Below are 16,944 nucleotides of genomic sequence, written 5' to 3'. Positions count from 1 at the left end.
TCCTTTGGAACCTCCAACATGAAGGTTGAGCCGCCAGCCAACACATAACAGCCCACATGCGCACCCTGTGGCTTTGGGGTCAGGGTCCAAGGGTCCTGGTATATCAACAGAAACATGGATACACCTCAAGTTCAGTACCAAGTCTTAAAACTTTGGGGATTTTTTTTTTTGTCCCTCTTGCCCTCCAGAGTCACTTTAGACTTGTATCATTCGATAAAACAATCACTATTGCCTGTGTTGTATGTTTGTTTATTCTTGACAAACGGATGTTCACTCCACACTGGACTTGAATTGAGGAACTGGTGTTGAGTTGACTGTCGTGGGAGGATGGAGATCCAGGGCAGAGATCAAATCTCGGCTGTGCCCTGGTAGACTGAGCACAGCACCGGCACAGAGCGCCTCAAACCCCCCCACCCCACCCCCCATTCCTCACCTCCAGTCTACCTGCCTGAGTGTTGGAAAAATCAGAATCTCTCCCCATTTTATTATTTTTTTTTTTTTACAGTCACACAGACTCAAAGGAAACTGGATCTGCTTCTCAATCACGGACCAGACGAAGGTCTGGGGCATGAACTCCAAAAAGAAGTTTAAAATAAAAAAAAAAAAAGGCGGGGGCTGAATATGCACATGCTGGTTCATGACACATTTACAGCCAGGAGCTGATGACAGTTGTACATGACCAGATCTATGTTTTCCACTTAGCCCGGCCACGCCCACCCGTTTCAGTCTTTCCCTCCATGTTTCCTTCACATTTTATTTCCCAGATAACACAATCATAAACATATCAGAGTAATACAAAATAATGAAGACAAATACTTGAATCAAAAGAAGCGCCAATAATGTAATGTGAACACTTTTTGTAATTTTTTTTGTCTCATTCATACACTTCAGAATTTTTTTAATACCATCGATTTCAAGTGAATTCAATTTGAAATGCAAAGATCGATTATAAAGGCAAAATAACGTCTGTCGAGTGTTTGCACAAGGCTGCTTGTACTGTACGTCGTATGAACGAATGTTTGCGTGAGAACGTGTGATCGCAGTGGAACAGTTTCCGCTTTCTTTTCAGTTCAGAGTATTTGTTTTTTTGTTTGTTTGTTTATTTCCTTGTTGAGAATTTATTCTGATGTTACTAGCCTCTAGCGTTGCACTGAGTGTCGGCCTTACCCCTCATCCAGCTAAGCGAACAACATGATACAAGTACTGAGGGGACACGGGGACAGTTCACGTGTAAATGTTTACTCAAGGACTAAAATATGTGTTTTTATTCTGTCATTTTTGTCTACCTTTAGTGGTTTCATTGTGGAATAATCCAAGAAAGTATGGATCATAAGAGTATTGCACCATTTTTGGATTATAAAGCTTAAAAAAGAAAACTTAAAAAAAATTAAATACGTATATTTAAAAACTAAAAAAAAAGTATTTTGCAGACCTGTGGCCATAGGTTGGGGTTGAGGGACTAAATCCCATGTCTGAGCGGCAGCAAGAGTAAAGGTCGCGACATCACATGGAGCCGCAGCGTCTCGGCGGCTCAACTTCAGAGGTGCCTACTTTTTTTTTGTTTTGTGTGGGTAGGGGGCGGGGGTTAGCTTTCTTTGTTTTGCTTAAGTTTTTCGCTCATGTTTATTTTCTTGCAAGGCCACTGACAGTTTACAGTTTATTCTAGAGTTCAAGAAAAAACAAAGGAATTAAAACATGAATGTTGGGTGAAGGATTTAAAAAAAAAAAGAAAAAAAGGACAAATGCTTCCATTTAAAAAGTGCAAAACTTCACAGAATGAAGAATTCTTGTGCTACTTTCAGAACTCTGGGATTGAACAGTGTCGTCTTGTTCTGTTTTAATCTTCTCTGTTCCATGTTGATGTTGATTTCATGGACTATCTGATGTTTTGTTAAATATATCTATTTTTCCTTTGTAGAAAAAAACAAAACAAAAAACAAACATAAATGCTCACTATCTTGCACACACACAAAAAAGTGGATCTCGTCTCAGGAAGGCCAGAGTTCCAGAATACCAACTCCACGCCATTTTAATGTACATTTTTATGTGTTTAAAAAAAAAGGATGATTTAAAAGAAACAATTCTAAGCACTGAAAGTTATGGATTTCAGAAGAAAAGAAAATACCTTTGTTTCTAAATCCGTAGCAGTTACATAATAACCAAATAATGGACTTTAAATGAAAATGGAGTGCTTTATATATAAATCTATATATTATAATTGCTTTACATTAAAAAAAAGTTAATGATTTTGATTGTTAAAGACGGTGAATAACATGCAAAAATGCTGTATGTTTGATTCTTTGTGTTTTCTTAATGAGGTCCCGTCCTGACTGAATCAGGAACATTGTGCATTAATCTTTTCTTTCCTCTGTCATTTTCTCGTGGCAGGTATAAAAACAAAGAAAAAAAAATCTGACTTTTTGTGGAACATTGTTCATATTTTGAGCATGTTTGTAAAACATGAAACTGGTTGTAAAGGATCATGAATCTATGCACAAAGTGTCGGGGCGGCAGGAGAGTGAATTTTAAGGCCTACTTCACAGTGGCTCAGCTATTGCAGGGGTTCAATACTTTTATTTATGGGTTTATTTGTTTGTTTTATTGAGGGGGTGGAGCTCCATGTGGATGCCCCGCCCCTCATCTCCAGCTTCCTACCCCTGATTCAGATTGACCCAGCGCTACATTGCCATGCTGTGTATTCCTAAAAACCAATGAGCGTCTCACTCTTTAGCACTGTGGGATTTTTTTCCCCCCACTTTGGGGTTGTTTGTTTTTTTGGGGGGGTGGGGCGGTAGTGGAGGGTGGGGATGGGAAATTGAATTAGGGCTGCTTTTTTTCCTGCCTTTTTATTATTATTTTATTATTTGATATATTAATTAAAATGTCTGTACTGAGATTTAATGAAACGTCTGTGGCTTGTAATGTTTTATTTCTTTTATCTCTTTCTCCTCATAGAATGTGATTGTTAAATGACATGCACCGAAACAAAATGTTATCATGAACTATGGAGCTTCATTCAAATATTAATAAAAATAGCATTTTTTCCTTGGCTGTTAAAAACAATGTGACACCTGTTTATTTCTGATTACACTCACCTGAGGTTTCGATAAAGGGTTCTGTATGTTTTGTATTTTGCATGGCCAGTCGTGTACCAAGCTTGAGATATGAGGTAGCTTTGTGCTGCCACCTTGTGGCTTTGATTTTGAGGCCATAATCATGAATGTGTGTCAGTTGGCACTATAGCATGCCAGCACATAAAGCAAGAGCCAGTGGCAGTGGTGTACAGGTTTTTAATTAAAGGGTGATTCTTTAACTACGGGCACTATTGGCCTTGTAAATGTAATTTCCACCACACCATTGCCTTACAATATAAAGCGCCTTGGGGCAACTGTTTGTTGTGATTTGGCGCTATATACATGTGCTCTGATGTCACTGTTTATCTCCATAGAAACTACCCAAACAATCTTTCAAACTGTTTAAAGGGACATTACAGTGTTGTGGAAATTATGGCAATAGTGTGGGACAACTACATTTTGTTTAAAAAAAACCACAACAGTTGTATGACATTGAATACCCCAATTATGTTTCATTATTTTACTGATATTTTATTCAGAGATATTTTAAAACATTAGAAAAAAAAACGTTTCTTTACCATTCATTTTTATCATTGAAGATCAAAAGTCTGGGTGTGGGACAAGCCCAAAATGGCAGTATTTGCATATAATGATGCTGAAAAAAGGTGAAAAGTCATCATAGACTACTAGAACAAAGTTCTTAACACACTTTCATTGTAAAGATAACTATAAAAGTGTGAAATTTCCCCTTTTTTCTGTTTTTCATACAATATGATCAAAGGACATAAGTGCCCGTAGTCTAAGAATCACCCTAAAATATAAAAATCCCCAATTTCATTACAGGTGTTTATTAGCAGAAATAGAATGTAGCATTGATCACCATCTGTTCATTAGTAATGACCTGCAGTAATGACTTGATGTGTTTCATGAGCGTAGAATGAGTGCGTCATGTCTACATGGGAGCGGCCCCCCTCATGGATGCCGCCATGTATCACCATTTGGTTACAATAACCCACACACTCTTGCATTTTGCAGCAGCTGGAAGACTGAGACCAGGACTCAATAGTTGCTCACCTATACACTGTCTACTGGTTGCTAGTGCAGACAAAAGTTTTCGAACCCTCATTTTTTTGTGAACTGGAGGGTCACACATATTGCTCATCACAACAGAAGAAGGCAAGGGAGCATGAATAGCCAAAGAAGCGAAAATGTGAAGGGAAACAAACTTGGGACGTGTCTGCATAATGCAAACTACAACCTCAACACTAGATGGCACTAAATCTTACACTAGCTGGCTTAAAACAATGCAGTACAAGTGTCATTGCTGGTTTACAACCAATGCCGTTGTCATGCCCAGTGCTGATGCTGTTTAAGTAGTATACGGTTGCTCATCTGTGCACCCAGTGGGCGTGTTGATCTTAAAATGAGGCGTGGTCAGGCACCATGCTGATGCTTTACTATCATGACAAAGTAGAAACTGACTGCACTGTAAACCACACACAAAAAAAATATCCTGGTCTAAATTTGGAGTTTTCTGTCATTTTTGGTAAATGGACTGCATTTATATAGCGCTTTTCCATCTGCATCAGACGCTCAAAGCGCTTTACAATAATGCCTCACATTCGCCCCAATGTCGGTGCTGCCACACGAGCTCACTACACATCGGGAGCAACTATGGGATTAAGGACCTTGCCCAAGGACCCTTAGTGATTTTACAGTCAGGCTGGGATTTGAACCAAGGATCCACTGGTTTCAAGCCCAACACTTAACCACTAGACCATCACAGCCCAATATTTTGCATGTGGGGGAAAGTTTGTAATGATTATTAAAAATAAATACATTTGGATGTTTAGCTTTTACATTTAAAAAATTTCAAGCCATTATCTTTGTCTACAGGGTGGCCCCACATAAGGTCATGAAGTTTTCATTGATTGGAAATTGTGAGGAAGTAGTTAAGAAAATGCCACTGCAAAGACCAATGAAACATTTTCAAATGAAGTGATGAGAATGGAACTGTATTACATGTTAAAGTATATAAAAGCCAAGAAAATGTCTAAATCATCACACTTATCAATAGTGTCTGGTTGCAGATTGCTGTTGCCTGTCACAATTTTGTTTCCCTTCACATTTTCACTTCTTTGGCTGTGAAGATTCATGGTCCCTCACCTTCTCTTGTGATAAGCAAAATGTATGATGCTCCATTTGGCAGAAATAGACTGTACAAGGAAACGAGCAATCAGATTTCTGATGTCTGCCAATCCAGAACCAGATCACCTCCGAAATTCAATGGAGTCTTCCATACCCTAATATCTATCTGTGGCGCAAATTTGGTGAGAATCTGTGCAGTAGTTTTGACGTAATCCTGCAAACAGTTGTACTTCGAAGCCTATATAAAGGAAAATCTTGATCCAGAATCCGGATTGGGATCACCTCCAAAATTCAACAGAGTCTTCCATACCCTAGTATCTATCTGTGGTGCAAATTTGGGGATACTCTGTACAGTAGGTTTGACGAAATCCTTCACTAAACTCTCACCTGGAGGAGGCAGCACTGTGAAAATCATGTTCTTCGACTTCTCCAGTGTGTTCAACACCATCCCGCCTGACTTGATCAGCGATAAGCTACGTGACATGAAGGTGGAGGCTCCACTGGTGGCCTGATTTACCATCTACCTCACAGGCCAGTATGCGTGGCTTCGAGACATTACATCTGACACCACCAGGAGCAGCATGGGGGCACCAGGGGATGGTCCTGTCTCCCTTTCTGTTCACACTCTGCACCTCAGACATCAGGTTCTGGTCACAGTCCTGCCACCTGCAGAAGTTTTCAGATGACTCTGCCATTGTGGGGTGCATTGGCAGTGACCAGGAGGCCGAGTACAGGAGTGTGGTCGACGGGTTTGTGGAGTGGTGTGGACTCAACCACCTGCAGCTCAGCATATCTAAGACAAAGGAGCTGGTGGTGGACTTCAGAAGACGAAAGACCCATCTGAACCCAGTTACCATTAATGGAACTGAGGTGGACATTGTGGACTACTACAAGTACCTGGGTGTCCACATAGACAAGCATCATCTTCAATGCTGTAGTGTGCTGGGGCAGCAGGCTGAAGGCAGCTGACATGAACAAACTCAACAAGCTCATCAGTAGACCTGACTGTCCTGGGGGTTGAGCTGCAGTCTGTGGTGGAGGTGTCACAGAGGAGGATGTTGAGAAAACTGCTCACTATCTGTGACAACACCTCCCACCCCCTGCATGCCACACTGATGTCCTGTTAGTGCATCTTCAGGTGCTCCACAGAATGCCACAGGAGGTCCTTCCTACTTGTGGCAATCAAACTGTAATGCTAACTCCTCCCCCTTCTGCAAAATGAATACATAACAATCAGAGTTTTTCAGTTACTCAGAGCTGTGTGTAGTACTGTCAAACATCTTGTACGAGTTTCTTCAGTCATTTTGAATAAACATATACTCACTGTTCTCACTGTATAAAAAGAAAAAAAGGAATGTTTACTGTTACGGTTTTGGCACTCTGGCAAAACATTTTTCTTCGGGATTAATAAAGTTGTTATTCTAAAAGGGAAATCTTGATCCAGAATCCAGACCTTGAGCCGGATCACCTCCAAAATTCAGTGGAGTCTTCCATGCCCTATTATCTATTTGTGGTGCAAATTTAGTGAGAATCCGTGAAGTAGTTTTGACATAACGCTTCAAAGCCTATATAAAGATAAATCTTGGTCCGGATTCGGATCACCACCAAAATTTAGTAGAGTCTTCCATACCCTACCATAGCTATCTGTGGTGCACATTTGGTGAGAATTCGTGGAGTAGGTTTGACATATTCCTTTAAAGCATAATGTGAAACTTTGTTCCAGAATCTGGATCCGGATCACCTCCAAAATTTAATAGGGTCTTCCATGGTCTAATATCCATCTGTGGTGAAATTTCGTCAAAATCCATGCAGTAGTTTGACGTAATCCTAACGGCCAGACAAACAAATAAATTTGGCAAACATAACAAGCAGACTGTGTATAGAGGAACAGCCATTAATTGTTCTATTCTTCTCCAGCGGGGGGCCATGTAGATCCCATGTAGATATTTAGGGTTTGATTCTAAGCACGGAAAACCATCGATTTGTCATTGCAGGTAATAATATACAATGTAGAATCAATGTAAATCCTTAAAGAGCTGGAAAAAAAGAGCTGGAAAAACATTGAACATTATTCCTGGACAAAATGTCAAAATGTGCTGATTGTTTTGTCCATCAATGGTTTTACGTCTCTGTGCTGGATGTTGGTTGGCCCATAGACGTTTTCGATGCTCGCTGCTGTAGTGGGCTCGTTGGTGAGGCTGGAACCTTTATTGTATCCTTGTGACGGGTCGGGGGCAGGCATAGTAGTTTTCCTGTTGGTGTCTGATGTTGGGGTTGGCGTACACAGGAAATTTAGCTTCCTCAGGGTGTGAGGGGGTGCTGTGGTTATTTTGAGCAGTTGTGGTCATCTGCTGCTTCCTGGCCATTTCCTCATAGACGGGAACTGAAACCGGAGCCTGCGGCATGTCTTGATTTCCCGTCTTCACCTACAGTGCAGTATATCACAGTACAAAGGTGTTTTTCTTCAATTTGTTATATTTTAATATAATGAAGGCAAAGGCTTTGACTGAGCAGCATTTTTCTCTCGAAAAATATTGAAGTTGTTTGATTGAAATACAGTCAAAATTGAAGATTCAATTGGGCAATATTATTTTAATAATTTTCTTCAGGGGTTGATGATTTCATTTAAAAAAAGTGATGTTTACACAACAAAAGATTCTCCTGACTTATGTGGCACTGACAACATATATAACATGTATTAAATTAGAATTATAACTATACTGAGAGATATATAACAACAATATCATAAAACATTTTAATTCAATGAAAGTAGATACTTATGCTATGTACAATGTAGAAGTATTCATTACATGATCTCTAATTATAAATAAGCAACAAATTAGTGACAGTTCACAGTATTTCTATACGTAAAATGTTCATTATAGTACCTGCCATTATGAATAAGCAACACATTACTAAGTTCTTACTATTTCGATATATATCATAGAAATTTGATTCCTTCCTCAAGATCTGTAATCAATGTCACAACAGTATATTATTTATGTCTAATTCACAAATTTGATTATAAATGACTGATTACCACTGAGCACTTATTAAGAAGCTGATGCATTAGATAGTCAGATTTCAGGCAGATTCTTGTGATATTTCAACACTGACGAGACATATGCAACACATGAACCAGGTAATGCCATTTCTACGCATTTCTGGGAAAAAGGTCTCCCATCATGCACCTCGGTCAGCCATTTTGCTTCTTGTGTACATCCTGTTTGCGGTCACAAAAACCGAGCTGGGTGGGCTACGAGAACACACTCGTGCTCGTCATCATCCTCGCTTAGCTCAGTATAAATAACTTGAATTCACAAAAAGGAGATTTTAATTATATATATATATATATATATTGAAATCCACCTCCAAATTTGAGTAGTTTTTAATTCTATCCATTTATTTAGGCTCATGAACAAAGTAGTAAGATGTCCTGGCTTCACCCCTTTTTCTAATCTGTGTAACATTTTAAAACACCTATTCCGAGTTAGACTTTTCATCTCGTTTTGTGAAAATAAGTTATACTAATAATGTATTGTGGTGATATAACTTATCTTAAACATTTCAAATACTTAAAAAGTTTTTCTAACTCCACCCCCGAAATGTACCATTATTGATCCCAGGACACACCCAATGTTTTTTTTTTTTTGTTTGTTTGGTTTTTTTTTTTTTTTTTTTCGTTTTTTTTTTTCAGAAAATATGGCACACTGATCTGATGCATGGAGCCCCCCAGTACAGCACAATACAAAACAACTCATTGTTAAAGCAGCCTTTTTTTCAATGTTACATATTTCAAAACTTTCTGTATTTCATAAGGCCTTGCCCCACCCCTTTATCCAGCTCTGCCTATTCCAGGATAGGCCCAATATGCTCTCTATCTGTTTCTATCTTTTTAACTAATCTTGTTAAAAAAAATCTGCAAATTAATACAAATGTAAACCAACCTTTTTTTTTTTTTACTTTGGGCTGAGGGCCTTGTGAATACTCACACGTTTATCGACAAGCAAACAACTGAGGATGAGTACCAGAAACCCAGCTGTCGTAAAGTTGACAAGGAGCAGCGAAGAGTAACGGGTACAAAACCCAAATGACGTACCTGCAAAACACAAATTAATATATGTTAAAAGTGCACATGGTTAATTTTCTCCAACAGGGATTCACATCTGTTCTCTGATATATAGCTCCGATTTCCTCCCACATCCAAAGACATGCAGGTTAGGTAGATTGGAAACTTTATAATAGTCTGGAGGTGTGAGTGTGAAGGTTTCTCTATCTATATCTGGCCCTGCAACAGACTGGCGTCCTGTCCAGGGTGTACCCCATGTCACGAACTATGACTGCTGGGACAGGCTCCGGCCCCCCATTACCCTTAACTGGAGTAAGCGGTTGAAGGTGAGTGAGATTCAGCTGGATTTGGGCCACGGTCTAGATAAAGCAACAGGAATTAGTAGTGACAGTGGCACCCATCAGAGCTCAAGGGCAATACATAAATAAATATTTGGGAAACAAAAGACGACCAGTTTGAGGCAGACTACTGACTGACACAATGAAAACCATCACCCTGAGGTTATCTTGCCAAAAGGTGAACAAGAAAGCCTACCAACAGGAACGACCACCATGAAGAGGGACTAACAAGTTCTTTAGATGATCACATTGTGTCAGAGATATTCACTAAGTGTCCATGGGGTGCATTTCAAACACAATACCAGGAAAAGAACTGCCTGTACCACATCTTTTAATGTCATAATTTGACCCAGTCTTTCCATCATAACGTCACTCAGTGATGTCACACCTGAGCAATCATGATATCTTTGGAAAGCACTCGCCAAGGCCTTTCATTTGATGTACCACATGACATGTTTCATTCAGAAATGAAATTTGACCTACATATAGGTCACATTTGACCTCACGACAAACCCTGAAGGTCAAGGACATTTGCTTTTCCAAGGCAATGGCACTTTTGCAAGGCCAACCCCTATAATTCCCTGATATTTGGATGCAAAAAAAAATCAAGAAAATCCCTTCAGGAATGTTTATTTACTGAACTTTCTTTGACCATATTGTGACCTTGATCTTTGACCTTGACTACAATGGAAGGAGACAGTTTGCTGAGCTGAAGATATTTTTTTTTACTATTCTTACTGAAAATGATCATCAAATAATCGTATATTTCAACAGGGGAGGAAGGAAGGGGTGAGGAGGGAGGCCATGGTTGGATTAGACAGAGACAAGGAGTGTGTTATAATTATCAAAAAATGTGAACACTGTTTATTCACTGGGTTGTTAAATATGGATATTTTCAGTTAAAACCCTCAAACACGTGCTGAACACAAAGTACTTGGAAAATGTGTTGTTTTGTTTTTTGTTTTTTTGTTTTGTTTTTTTTTAAGTTCAAACTTGCTTTTCCACACCTAAAGAAAAATAAAAATACTTAATGAAGCAGTCATCATGAGGTCATCATAATTCATGTGGTTTGCTGCTGCAGGAATTTTAAAAAAAGGGGCAAATCAGCGTCAAAATAAAAGTAAATAATCAAGTAAATAAAAAGAAAATAAATAAAACAAATGTTGAAAATAATAATAATAATAAAAGTTCATGAATGGCCATTAAAAAAATTTAAAAATCATGTTCAGAAAAACTGCACTATAATGCTCATTTGTTTATATGTACAGCGTGTTTGTAAGTTGGTCTGTTTGTGCACATGCTTGTGCACTTAATTTACATGTCATATTATGTGCAAAATCCTAGTTTGTATAGGCCCCAAGGACGCAGTTTGTCACAAACTGAGGCATTACCATGGTAACAACCAAAACCTAATTGCACCTGCTACTTAGAACCACTGGTGCTTGAGAGATTTTAGGTTTAAATGACAGATGGGAAGTTTTTATTCGAGCCAACTGAACATTCTAGAGGATGTCCAGAAATCCCTACATTGACCTTTGACCCCTGGAATGATTTGAGGAATAGGTGATACAAATTGTTCCATTGTAGAGATAAATTTCAGTGTCATTACCCACATACCTGAACTTTCAACCATCAAAAAGAGTTTTTGTTCAGTGAGGCGGGTCCGGTCCGACCGGTTCTGCCTGTAGCTCTGCTCCCACATGTACAGGCCGGCATCACTCGGCTGTAAATGGATCAAGGTCACGTTGACGTGCAAGGAGTCCAGTCCTCCACAGAGCTGCAGGCGCCCCTGGTGCTCCAGGTCGACCCTGAGGTCTCCGTGCTCACTGATGGACAGCAGGGTCGTCTGGGCGTGGCCTCTGCGGTGGTACAGGTGGAGGCCTGTCAGGCTACCGGGACCCCGCTCCAGAGAACAAGACAGTAAGAGAGACTGAGTCTGAGTCCGCTGAGCAAAGATCAGCTGTGCAGAGGCTACAGATAAAAACCAGAATGACCCACAGTGCTTCACTGATTTAAAGATTCATTCTGCTTTACTTTGATGCGTAAACGTCCATCTTACCCTCACAGAGCTTGATGAAAATAAGAAGGCACACCGAACTCATCTTCATGGCCTTTCTCCGGTGTTGAAGTGATCACTAAAGTCACTCTGTACGCCTCCTACTTCCTGTCTTCTGTTTCCTCGCCTCCACGCAGGAAGACGACTTCAAAGCTTGTAGTTGCCACAAAAAAAAAAAAAAACAGTCTGAAACAGAAATGTTTTTACTTAGCACAATGAAAATTCAGTGTTTTACACTTTATGTGTGATCCTCTGATATTTATTTGTATGTGTATTTTATATGTTAGATTTTGTTGGGGGGGGCAAAAAAAAACAATCACCCAAGTTTTGTGTGAACTTGGCATCAGGAGCCATACTGACAACATTTGACTAAATGATACTGTTCGTAGTTAAGAAGCTCCGCCCCCAGCCACAATGCAAAAAAAAAAAAAAAGTGGAGAGTATTAAGGTAAAGCAGATGAGGGTAACATTTGCTCCTCCACCTTTTTGATGCTCAAGAGTTGGACTCATCGCCAACAAAGCCTCTGTCGGACTGGACCGGGGTGGATATGTAGTAACAAAATCATCGTCGTTTGTCTGTTAGCAGGATTACGTCAAAACTCCTGTACAGATTTTGAGGAACATTTCACAACAGATAGATATTAGACCATGGAAGACTCCATTCAATTTTGGAGGTGATCTGGATCTGGATTCTGGATCAGGATTTCAATATGCTTCACTTTGTCGAATTTGAGGATTACGTCAAAACTACTTAACAGATTTTCACCAAATATTCGCCACACATTGGTGTTAGGCCTTGGAAGACTCCATTAAATTGGATCAGGATTTTTCACTTTGTGGACTTGTAAGGATTACGTCAAAACTACTTCACGGATACAACATCGTGATATAAGACCAAGCTCAGGAAGACACTATTTTGGGCTTGTGAATTAAATATCAGATTGCAAAATCTTGATCAGTTGGACCGTTCTGAATCAGTAGGCGATTATAGCATTGTGTTGTGGAATCCGGATCCAGGTAAAGTCTGTAAATATCAGTAAAAGTCAGTAAATATTGATTTATTTATTCTTTAATTTATGTATATTTTGGCATAATTATTATTCCATAGTTTAAACAAGAGTTGATTTGTTTATTTAAAAATATACTTTCCATTTTCTTGAAAGTTGGTGGAGGGGCGGGGCATGCTTCATTCAATAATATTTAGATTTGAGACAAATAGGATGGACCCCCCCCCCCACACACACACACCTTCCAAAAAAAGAAAAAAAATGACTTTCGTCATCAGCATTTTCAGTATTTTGTAATTAAAGATTTCAAGAATATCAAATTGCAAAAAGTGAAGTGTCTTGTGTTTTGGCAGAGTAATGTGCTCTAATGACTACTCATCTAGCATAATGAAATTAATATTAAAAACCTCTGGTGGAAAAAAAATTATATCTATTTTTGTTTATTTGTTTATTAAAGATCTCTCTGCCTTCAGATCTATGCCTAAATTTAATAGGCACATTCTTGGTAGAGTTTTATGAAAATTTCTTCATTTTTTAAAATTAAAATAGAAAATCAGGATTTTGTTTTGAGTTTTGTTTTCAGCAGCAAAGTTTAACGGGTTCTTTGTTCCCAAACTTGTTCCCAAACTTTCCCCCCAGATTTTCATGAAAATAAGTCAGCCATTATTGGGTGAAAACAGCCAAGCTGTGCAAGAAAACTCCACATCACATACACTCGAGTCTGTCCAGTACCAGCAAAAACAAATATGCCAATTCTGCAGTACATTTTCCTCCATATATTTCCTTAAATAAAATTATATAAATACACTAAAATGTTGCAAAGGATTGTGGTTGATGTGAAAATGTGTTATGTAGTTTTTGCACAGAAAATTTTCAGGTCAAAACAGAAACAACGGATGATTTCTGAAGTCGAAATGATTAGATTTTGGGAACAGTCCTGATCAGGAGCTGGATCTTGTTATTAAGAAATTGATGTTCTAATCATGAAACCACTGAACATATTAAAACTGGAGAAACAGTGAATAAGAACCAACACTGTGCTCAAAATGAGGCCAAATAAATAAATAAATACATTCGATGAGGAAAGGAGGTCACTAACTGACTGATAGTCTCTAAAGTCTCCTCCAGCTGCAGACCTACAAGTCTGCAGCCAATTATGAGCTAATTAGTTGAGAATTGAGCTCAGCTGTTGGCACAGTTGAAAAGGCTCAGTGGAGGCATTTGGTTAGTTACCTGCTGGGTTTCAGAGGAACTGGTGGCCTTTCACCCTCACACAGCTGCTGGCTTGACTGTGCTTCATGGCAACTCTGAATTTCTGGCTCAGCCTCCATTTTGGGGCTTTTTTGCTATTTCCCTGCCTGATATCCACACTCTTGCCTTCACAGCATGCTTTCAGAGGACCACCTCAACTTGCAGGTGGTGTCCAACAGCATGAGAAGGAAAGTGCGGCTGGTGAGGGACGGGAGCAGGTAAATACTGTCAGTGTGGTCTGCTATCCGGATGCACTGGAGGTAACTGTCAAACCTGACATGTATGCAAATGGAATTCCTGTGAATGCTGATGACCTTCAACTTGGTGTTGAACCCAACAAGTTCTGCAAAGCTGCACCATCTGCTGGAGGATACAGAATTATTGCAGGACTGCATGACTGCGGCACCAAACACTGGGTAAGAAGCATTCTAACTCAACTGTCAAACTCTTTAACTGTAAGCTGTTTCTGAATGTGTCTCTGCTTTTAGATGACTGAAGAATCTCTGGTCTACACCAACCTTCTCATGTACTCTCCAGAAGCTTCTGGTGGGGTCATTCGAATGGATCCTGCTGTCATCCCAATTGAGTGTCATTATGACAGGTTGGTCTCTATTGTGTAAGTGCACCACTGACCAACTTTCTAAGGTGCTGCTTCTGTCTCCTAGAAGGTATAGCTTATCCAGTGCTTCAATTACACCAACCTGGATCCCCTTCAGGTCCACCCAAACTGCAGTGGAGACCTTAGCATTTGACTTGAAGCTCATGACTGGTGAGTTTGGAACAGACTTTAAAACATTCAGTATTACTGGACTAGTATATTGCAGATGTCGGGTTACTATTGCAGGTAAACTTGCATTATGGTGAAGGGTGGCTAATGCCATTAGGTCTTCATGTTCTTGGGGGTGGATGAGCACTTGTGATTCATGGACAAAGTAGTCGGTGTGCATGACTTGATTGGGCTCATGACCAGCTGGTTGATATGGTCTCAATATAATGCGGGAGGTTTCAGCTGGGGTTTGAGGGGGAAATGTGACTCACTTGGCTGTGGTAAAGGCATCCCATGACTGGGTGAGGGATCAGGGAGTCTGTCCTCCCCCAATTGGAAACAATTAAACCTAACACCTGTTTTTAAGGTAATCCAGGAAGCAAAATGCTGACTTATATTGTTCGTGCAAGCCCTTCCCCATTTTTCTGCCCACTCTGGCAAAACATTTACTTGGAATGGGGAGACTCTCCAAAGCAAGATGGAACATGTGCACAACTCCATTACTGCTGGAGTTTCCTGTACACTAAACTCCAAAGTTTAAGTCAATGAGGACATCAGCTTGGCTGGTTCTGCTACTTAATAGTAATTTACCTTCTGTACAGCTGACTGGCTGTATGAGAGGAGTTCCCATGTGTTTTACCTGGGAGAGCCCATCTACATGGAAGCGTCGGTAAGAGTTGGCCATCACATGGGACTGAGGGTCTTTCTTGGCAGGTGTGTGGCAACACTCGACAAGAACATTGAAGCTGATCCAAGATACACTTTCATTGACAATGGGTAAGCATGTGACGCAGTTGCAGCTGGCATTCAGATTCCAGGTGGCTCACTGACCAGAAGTTGATTCCTGCAGGTGCCTGTTAGACTCTCAGCTGCCAGGTTCTCGTTCTCACTTCTTACCACGAGTACAGGACAACAAGCTGCAGCTGGTCATTGATGCCTTCAAGTTTCATAATGAGGCCCAAGGACAGGTGAGGCTGCAACTTAAAAACGAGTGCTGATTAAACCAGCACATCTACTAGTGTCTAATGATTTGCTCTTGACAGCTTTATGTCACATGCCACATGACTGCTGTTGCAGTTAATGATGCTGAGGTAACAAACAAGGCGTGCACCTTCATTAATGGAAGGTAAGTACCTGCTTTTACAGTGCATGGTACATGAACAGCATCAGTTCTGATGTCTCACTCTGCTTTCAGATGGCAGTCTGCTGATGGCAATGACTACTTGTGTGGTTATTGTCCAAGCCAAAACAAAGTTGATCAGAGCTTAGGGAAATCTGGTTTGTTTGGACCTCGTGGTTTTCAAAAGTCTGAAGCTTCCTGGAGGAGTGGAAGGATCAATGAAGGTAAAGACTGACATGATGCATGCACTGCAGGAAGCTTCTCACTAGAACAGAACTAATGCACCCAAGCCTGGACTAATTAACATGCAGAAATAAAAAGCTATTAAATTGCCACTTCTCTCTTCCTGGAAAGAAAGTGGATGTGTGTATATATATCAAGGCACAAACTGTTATTCCCAAAGTGACCACCTTCATCATGAATTTTCCAGTTTGTCATACATGGCCAGTGAAGATGCATCTGACAGTCTTCAGCTATTTGACCTAAAATATATCTTGACAGGGTCAAAGTATTCCAATAAGCAAAGATGAAAAGTCCCAATGGACTTAAAATGACTTTAAACATTATGGGCCAGTCTAGGAACCCTATATAGGTCTTGCATGGTCACCAGCTTGATTTCACTTCCTGAAGTGGTAATGATGCACTCTTAATTTGCATGAATTCTAACTACATCTGTCTAGTGTGGGAAGATGAGGAACAACTGGGTCCACTGTACTTCATCCCAGTAAAGCAAAGTGGCCCTCTACCTGAGGAAGCGGTTCCAGTCCTCCACAAAGTCAGCACACCTAGACTCTTCAACTATGGCAGCCACTGGAGAAGTGGATTAAACTTCAAAAGTATGCCCTGAGCCATGTTACTGTTTTAACCCAAAGTCCTTCAACTCTAAATGTGCTTTTGTTTTCTGATCTCACAGGATTGGTCCCCACTGAGATTCCACCAGAAGAAATGGAAATGATCACTGATCAGGACAAAGATGTGACTGATTTGGATTTAAAAAGTAAAGGCACGCTAAAGGATGACACAAACAATCACCTTAAATCCATATTTGTTTAACATCTCCTTATTATAGATGGCAGTGCTGATGTGACTGAAATCTCTTTAAATGAAACTACCAC

The 16,944-nt window shown here is 40.0% G+C and overlaps 2 protein-coding genes across 2 annotated transcripts; one reads left to right on the top strand and one right to left on the bottom strand.

Moving 5' to 3' along the window:
- Positions 1–6,813: 6,813 nt before the first annotated feature.
- Positions 6,814–11,868, bottom strand: LOC117527458. Its single transcript, XM_034189815.1, has 4 exons — positions 11,689–11,868; positions 11,247–11,600; positions 9,215–9,321; positions 6,814–7,648 (listed from the first exon to the last, which is right to left on the bottom strand). The coding sequence occupies exons 1-4, from the start codon at positions 11,735–11,737 to the stop codon at positions 7,430–7,432; spliced, it is 729 nt and encodes a 242-aa protein (XP_034045706.1). The 5' UTR covers positions 11,738–11,868; the 3' UTR covers positions 6,814–7,429.
- A 2,122-nt stretch (positions 11,869–13,990) lies between these two features.
- Positions 13,991–16,676, top strand: LOC117528740 (zona pellucida sperm-binding protein 3-like). The gene is made up of 8 exons (XM_034191373.1): positions 13,991–14,359; positions 14,432–14,544; positions 14,609–14,712; positions 15,312–15,486; positions 15,560–15,677; positions 15,753–15,835; positions 15,905–16,053; positions 16,510–16,676. Exons 1-8 carry the CDS (start codon positions 13,991–13,993, stop codon positions 16,674–16,676), a joined length of 1,278 nt encoding a protein of 425 aa, XP_034047264.1.
- Positions 16,677–16,944: the final 268 nt, after the last annotated feature.

This window comes from Thalassophryne amazonica, chromosome 16 (genome assembly GCF_902500255.1).
Source record: "Thalassophryne amazonica chromosome 16, fThaAma1.1, whole genome shotgun sequence".
NCBI classification, from domain to species: Eukaryota; Metazoa; Chordata; class Actinopteri; order Batrachoidiformes; family Batrachoididae; genus Thalassophryne; species Thalassophryne amazonica.
The sequence above is the reverse complement of the archived record's forward strand: the minus strand, read 5'-3'. Positions and strand labels throughout refer to the sequence as shown.